This window comes from Aulonocara sp. 'chitande type north' Nkhata Bay, linkage group LG14 (genome assembly GCF_057382095.1).
Source record: "Aulonocara sp. 'chitande type north' Nkhata Bay isolate Kocher_YH1m ecotype deep benthic linkage group LG14, A_spYH_male_GT1.1, whole genome shotgun sequence".
In the NCBI taxonomy this organism is placed as follows: domain Eukaryota; kingdom Metazoa; phylum Chordata; class Actinopteri; order Cichliformes; family Cichlidae; genus Aulonocara; species Aulonocara sp. 'chitande type north' Nkhata Bay.
Genome location: NC_141357.1, coordinates 12,329,779 through 12,336,483, shown reverse-complemented (window position 1 = coordinate 12,336,483; position 6,705 = coordinate 12,329,779). Strand labels below are relative to the sequence as shown.

Below are 6,705 nucleotides of genomic sequence, written 5' to 3'. Positions count from 1 at the left end.
GGAGGCCGTTGTCCCTTCTATTGTTTGTCAAGTGAGAATTTCACATTTTTTTTCAGAGGAGGCGTAAGGCTTAGAGGCGTCTTTTTCACTGCTGAATTCAAGTCGAACTTTCACCATGACGTGTGTTTTCGCCCCAGTCCGCCAATGTAGGTAGAACTGTTCTTAATGACTCATGTGGTTAAATACAGGTCACACTGACTCACTGCACCATCTTGTGATGCAAACTGGGATTATACAAAAGTACAGGCAGGCTCTAGTTCAATTTCAGCTGATATCTATTCCACATGAAATGATGTTTTTCACATAAAGGCACAACAGCCGTTTGTTCAAACTGTAAAGCACTCATTTGTACACAAAGTACCATTATCCTTACCCTCGTTTCCCATTCATGGTCTTTTCCCCCCCCTAATCATCTGTCTCCATCCTTCTGCTTTATGCAACTGCTGTCATGACCTATATAATAAAGGCCACTGTGTTTGTGTGTGTTCTTGCCCGCTAGGCCTCCTGTGCGTGTTTGAGAATGTTTTGCTGAAGATCTCCTGTGTGCACATCCCTCGCAGGGCTCTCCAGTGTGTCTCGAGGTACAGGGTGACCCTGATGTGTCAGATCTGTTTAAAAAGAGCGCACTGGAGTGCTGGTGGACCACTGTGACTCAGTCCCTCTCACACACGCAGGAAACTTCCTCAGGGCCCTCCCTATGATCACTGTACCCCACACACCCACACAGCTGACATTTTTCCTCAGAGCTCATCAATAGTCTTCCTTTTTAGAAGTGTAGCATGACACAGTTATAAAACCTGCAGGGCTCACCAAAGTTTCTCTCCAAAGTGTATGTGCATCTGTATCCGAGCCCATGTTTTCACAGCTACCCCGTGAAGTGCTGTACTGTGTATAAAGGCACAGAAGAAGCAAGTAGATTACCATGAGGGCAAAGCAGAGCTGGAGGACATCAACCTTCTGGAAGAGAGATTTCTTCCAAGAGTAAAAGGAGTATGCATGTTCCACAGGAAACAAGCAACTAGCAGAATGTGTTTATTAGAGTTTTAGAGATGCAATAATTTGTAAAATGCACAGTAACAGAATACAAAAGGCAGGGACAAAGAAACACACCATCTATAAACAGTATCTAACAGCCTCTGTTGGACTTTTGTTTTACAACTTTGAATTGTAATGATGTAAAAAGGATGAGAGTGATCGAGATTAAAAAAAAAAAAATCCACATTATGTGAAACATTTAAAATAATCACCTGCATATTTTAACCCATCGATACTTCAGCTAAGTGTTCCAGAAATCACATAAAAGGGATTCTTTTTGTGCAACACAGGTGTGAGCGACTATTTATGTTAGATCACACCGGAACCTGAAAGCTACAACTTATACACAGGCTACCTTTAAACCTGAAAACTAAAATCTGACGATCAGCGCCAAGAACCTTTGGAAAGTAAGTACACCCACTCTAAATGAATGTTGTAAAACAATAAACCACTAAGAAGTACAGAGTGAATACTTTGTATACAACGTGCTATTACACAGTTGAGTCTTCAGGACTCCTGCTGAGGTCAGAGGGCAGTTAATGGCACACTACTGTAAATACATATTCTTCACAGGAACTCAACTTCAAGGTGTTTACACATGTTGATGAAGATCATCACCAACTCAGGTTGAGAAAACACAGCATCACAGCGTCCTCTGCTGTCAAAATAAATAAATCTTTACATTACGAGAATCCCACAGGTGAGAACATTAAAAGGAAGCGACGACGAGGAATTGCTCAGCGATGCTGGTAAGGCAACTGTTGACAGATTAATTTCTTTACATTAAATATATACAAGGTTGGATTCATGTAGAAGGAATGACGGAGCATCGTAAAGCACTTCGTTTCTTGTACCTACAGATTATTCAGCACCACTTTTGTGCTCCTTACTATAAAAAACACGATCCCGCGAAGATTCTAAGCTGTGCATAAAGAAGATATTGAAAAAGCGACTAACACATAATCTAAAACGTTATAAATACTGCTGGTTAATGTGCTGTATTCTGTAGCTCAGGATTTATTAAAAAAAAAATCATCTACAAAGAGGATGCAGTGCCTGTGAGGATGGGAAGAAAAGATAAAGGAAAAAGAGAAAAAAATAATGCCTTTTTTCAGCACAAGAGTCTCCTTGCTTTACTCCCTGAAGGTCTTCATATCCCCATGTAAACGCACTCTATGCACAGTGCTGCACATGTGCACAAAAGTGGCAAAAAGCACAAAAAAACCCTCGGACTAAGGTTTTCCACAGCACCGGCCAATGTCCCGTGGACTAACATCATCCATCACCTGTCATTTTTCAGTCCAGTTTGGTCCCCTTGGAACAAACTCCAGTGAGAAAATCAGGTCACAGTGTCCTCTGATATCAACGTCACAAAAGCTACAATTACTTAATTTAAACTGCACACTGATCCGATGATTTGTTGAGCAAAGAGTACAGAACGTTTAAAAATATGACTCGGCTGCAAAATCAATGTCAAGCTTTTGATGTCTAAAACAAAAACCTGCAGACCATGCTGTACTGGTGCCCAGGATTACTGGTCTTTTGTGTGCCCCCCCCCCCAAAAAAAAAAAAAAAATATATATATATATAAAGAAATAAAAGTTTGTCTCTTATGAGTCCAGTGGAAACATTAGGTGCAAATCAGGTTGGAATCGATTCTGGCCTCTTCAGGGAAACTGTGGTCTGACAAACTGTTTCTCTTCATTCACTTCATCTGTGCACGGAAAGCGGTGTGATCCTGTTGTCTGCTGAATTCTTTTCATTCCAGCACGTGTTCAAAGGAGGTGCAAGGCCATTATCCGCATACATTATAAGTGTTTTTCTCAGTGTCTGCCCCTCGGGAATGAAGTCGTCACTGGAATGTCTAGGGGACATCCGATGAGGCCGATGATCCAACCTTGAAAGAAAACATTCAGACAGTCAGCCTTTCATCAAAATAAAAGAAAACAAATATCACAAGCAGATCTTCTCATTCATAAACATCTGGTAAGACTTGCAGCTTCACTTAGTGAAACTAGCTTTCAGTGTTCTCCCTAAACCTAAAATTAGTTTCACAACATTTTTAAAAGTCCCCCAGGAGGTCAAGCTTAAAATTCTCATTCAGACCACAGATGTCTCGGAGCCATGGCAACCAGATATGAGGCTGCTCATGAGATGCGGACTCAATAAGCTCCGGTCAAGAGTACATATAAACACGGACATGCAGCCTGACCAATGAACCGAGGGATCGGCTTAAACTGAGAGACTTTAACTTTCACTCACACTTTATGATGTCTCGATTTTCAGTCAGAAAAGTCCAAATATAAGAAACAGAAGCATGCTGTATCTCAGAAACTTGGCACAGAAAATACTCATAAGTAACTTAAACAATGATGTGTTATCAAAATTACAAATTCCACAGCTCAAAGCCGAGCCTGATTTAAATTTGGCCGCTCTTCCCTTCAAGATAGTCTCCTTATACGATCATCAGGAGTTCAACCACCAGACTGACAAGACTTTACACAAGCTATAAATATATATATATATATATATATATATATATATATATATATATATATATATATATATATATATATATATATATATGCTATAACATTATGCTGATTATGCTATAATATCTGACATTCTAGCATAATCAAACCACCTAGCAATGGACTACATCTTTAGGCCCATCTTTAGGAGTTTGCACCTATCACACCATATTAAAGCACTTTAGCTTTAATATGGTGTGATAGGTGTCATCTACTTTATCTCCACAAAAACTGAATTATGCATGACAAACTATGACAAACACCATCACATTGCCTAGCAACCTAAATTGCTAATTGACGGTAATGTAGCATCCCATGCACTAATAAAAATATTCAGAATACTTTGAGTACTGAGAGACTCGAGCACAACAACAAGTGAGGTTGATCAAATGCACAGAGACTATTGAATGCACAGGAGACACACAGTTCAGGGTGACCAAAATTAATATGCTACTAAAACAGAATTTGTGTGTGATAAAAAAAAAAAAAAACAACAACCAAAAAACCCCAAAAACTCATGTGTATAAAATGGTCCTACCTTCCTTACTGAGACCATTATCGAAAATCTTTAAGGAACTGAAAGATAAGCATATTTTTGATGAACAACAAAACAGACAAAAATGTATTAACCTGAATTCAAATAGTGCCAAATCACAACAACAGTTGCCCCAAGGCGCTTTACATTGTCAGGTATAGACCCTACAATAATACAAATGGAAAAACTGTGTAGAAAGGGTTAAATGACTGCCAGAAAAGTCCATTTTATAGACAAACAGACACACACACAAACAAACACACACAATCTGTGTACCAGATTTACTCTTTCACTTCACATCGAAAATTGGACATATCGACATGCAGTGAATCTCTTCTCAACTACTAACACACTCGCACTCTCTCTCTCATCCTCTGTGGTCCTATCACCACAGCAATCACGCCTCTTCTCACACTCCAACATCATGTCGATACACTGAACAGGCAGGAATCAATAGAAAATATGCGGCAGGCAACAACACAGCAACCCTGAAATCAGGCTATTGCCGGTGGAAGTTACAGCAGGCTGAGATGAATTTTTATGTGCTGCTGCAATCTGCAGCAAAATATTGAGCGGTTTGTGATAACAAGAAAAGAGCAGGAGGAGACAACTGCATCATCAGATTGTCGACGTTCTGTTCTGCACCGACGACTGAGCACAGGGCGGAGGGGTTTAGGATGGCTGCATGAACACAATATTGATGCTGTTAAGCAGGTCTGGTTCAGCGTCAGAGAGCTTAAAAATATAGTCCGGCGAACTAAGGTGATGTTTGTTCATGCCAAGAATACAATTCTGTGAGCTGATGAGACACCAGTGCCGTGAAAGTATAGTTTGCCTGCAAGCATGAGCTCTCTCTGAATGTGTTATTGTTTGTGTCTTTAGTGCTCTGAAGCAGGCTTTGGCAGAGCTTCACCAGGATAAGTCTGGCTCAATCAAAAAATAAAATAAAATAAAAAAATCGTCTAAGGCTCTGCACACAGTCTGGATTCTTAAAACATTTTTTTGTTTTGGTTGAACACAAATCATTTATCATCTTCGCAGCTCGTGAAACCACATGAGATTGCATTTCATAATATATTTAATTGATTAGTTTAATATTTTAAGAACCCAGATCCTGCAACGATCGTTAAATCACAGACAAATCATGAAACAGAGATTATTGATCCTGCACAGGTGAATCCCTCAAACTTTACTGAAAAGTTAACAAAGAGAAAAATTGAGCATGAAAAGTTCTGCCTCAGGAGACTGAACGCTTGATTTCATGCACAATCCGATGTATTCTATTCTGAATAGAAATCAGACTCGCAAAGTGCAAAATTGGTATAGGATGTGCGCAAATTTGCACTGCTCTTTGATTCGGCTCATGGTTGAGGGGTCTGGACCACCTGCGCAGCATGAAAGTCTCTGATTAACTGGGCAGCTTTGCAGTGAGCTGCCTGGTTCGTCGTAGATTACTCCCAGTGATTGGTAGATTGACTCACAGCAAGCTGGTCTTGGCTGAAAGCTGCAACGCTGTTCCGCATCTCATTCTCACTGCCACGCAGTGGTATCAGTGACACGTTACCATGACGTGTGTCTGCCAACTCACGACTCACGCGCTTGTGCTGGAGTCCATCCTGAGGCCACACGTTACCATCGTACTTTACCAAGGAGGAGAAACCGAGAGGAGACAGACATGTTACGATACTACAATATAATACTACTACACTGTGAGGAAACTATTTAAATCATTTAACATGGTCCTGGTGAGGATTACTGATTTCAGTAGTGCTGTTTTATTTACTTTCTTTATTACAGTTTCTAAAACTTCTGCATCGCTGCTTGGTTTTTACAAGAAATTCACAGTTTTCACAAATAACAACAAAAGAAATAAAACAAATCATAACACATTTAAATGATTTATTACAAATTTTCCACCTCTCAGCAGGTGTTCAGGGAGGGACATACCTGAATACTGAGAAATGTAGCATACCACTCTCTCATTTCTGACTGGGTCTCACAGCAGAGATACCTGCAAATAAATAGAGGCAGATAAGTGAAGCAGACAGTGCGATAAAAATCAAACTGTGGGCTGAGTGTGTGTGTGTGTGTGTGTGTGTGTGTGTGTGTGTGTGTGTGTGTGTGTGTGTGTGTGTGTGTGTGTGGGGGGGGGGGGTGTCTTGGGAGACAAGCAAACAGTGAGGCAGAGATGAATTCGAGGACCAGGGGAAATTTGGAAGAAAAAAAAAAAGAACAAGAACAAAGGGAGGTAGTGAAAACTGTTAACTGAAATTGACATGTTCTCTCCTATGACACCTGACAGTGACGCCACAAGCGTAAACAGTGAGCACGACTACTAATTTAAACTTCCGCCCAAAACAAACACTGATTATAACCTTCAGCATCCAGCGTGTGTGCCTGTGTGTGCGTGCCTGTGTCCCTGAAAAGTGCGAATTCGTGCCTCTGTAGTGTCTGCATGCATGTACGTGCAAATTTCATGCCACTCAGGTTGCCGTCATAGCCCTCTGAGTCATCAGTCATGCTGCTGTGCTGAATAAACAGGCTGTATTTATACGATTATTACTGTTATGAGCACAAATTTAGACTCCAACAATTATTCGAGTG

At 40.5% G+C, this 6,705-nt stretch overlaps 1 protein-coding gene across 5 annotated transcripts in view; it reads right to left on the bottom strand.

The window, feature by feature from the left end:
• Window positions 1–1,016: 1,016 nt before the first annotated feature.
• The window catches only part of arap1 (ArfGAP with RhoGAP domain, ankyrin repeat and PH domain 1), a 60,863-nt gene continuing 55,174 nt past the window's right edge, over window positions 1,017–6,705 (bottom strand). For 3 of the 5 annotated variants that reach the window (XM_086260989.1, XM_086260990.1, XM_086260992.1), the window contains 3 exons: window positions 6,049–6,112; window positions 5,583–5,741; window positions 1,017–2,932 (listed from right to left, as the gene is read on the bottom strand). In XM_086260989.1, coding sequence (XP_086117115.1) covers window positions 2,900–2,932; window positions 5,583–5,741; window positions 6,049–6,112 — 256 coding nt within the window. In that variant the 3' untranslated portion in view covers window positions 1,017–2,899. Of the gene's footprint in view, window positions 2,933–4,104; window positions 5,742–6,048; window positions 6,113–6,705 lie in introns of all 5 variants that reach the window. The other 2 variants (XM_086260991.1, XR_015124621.1) reach the window with 2 other exon arrangements.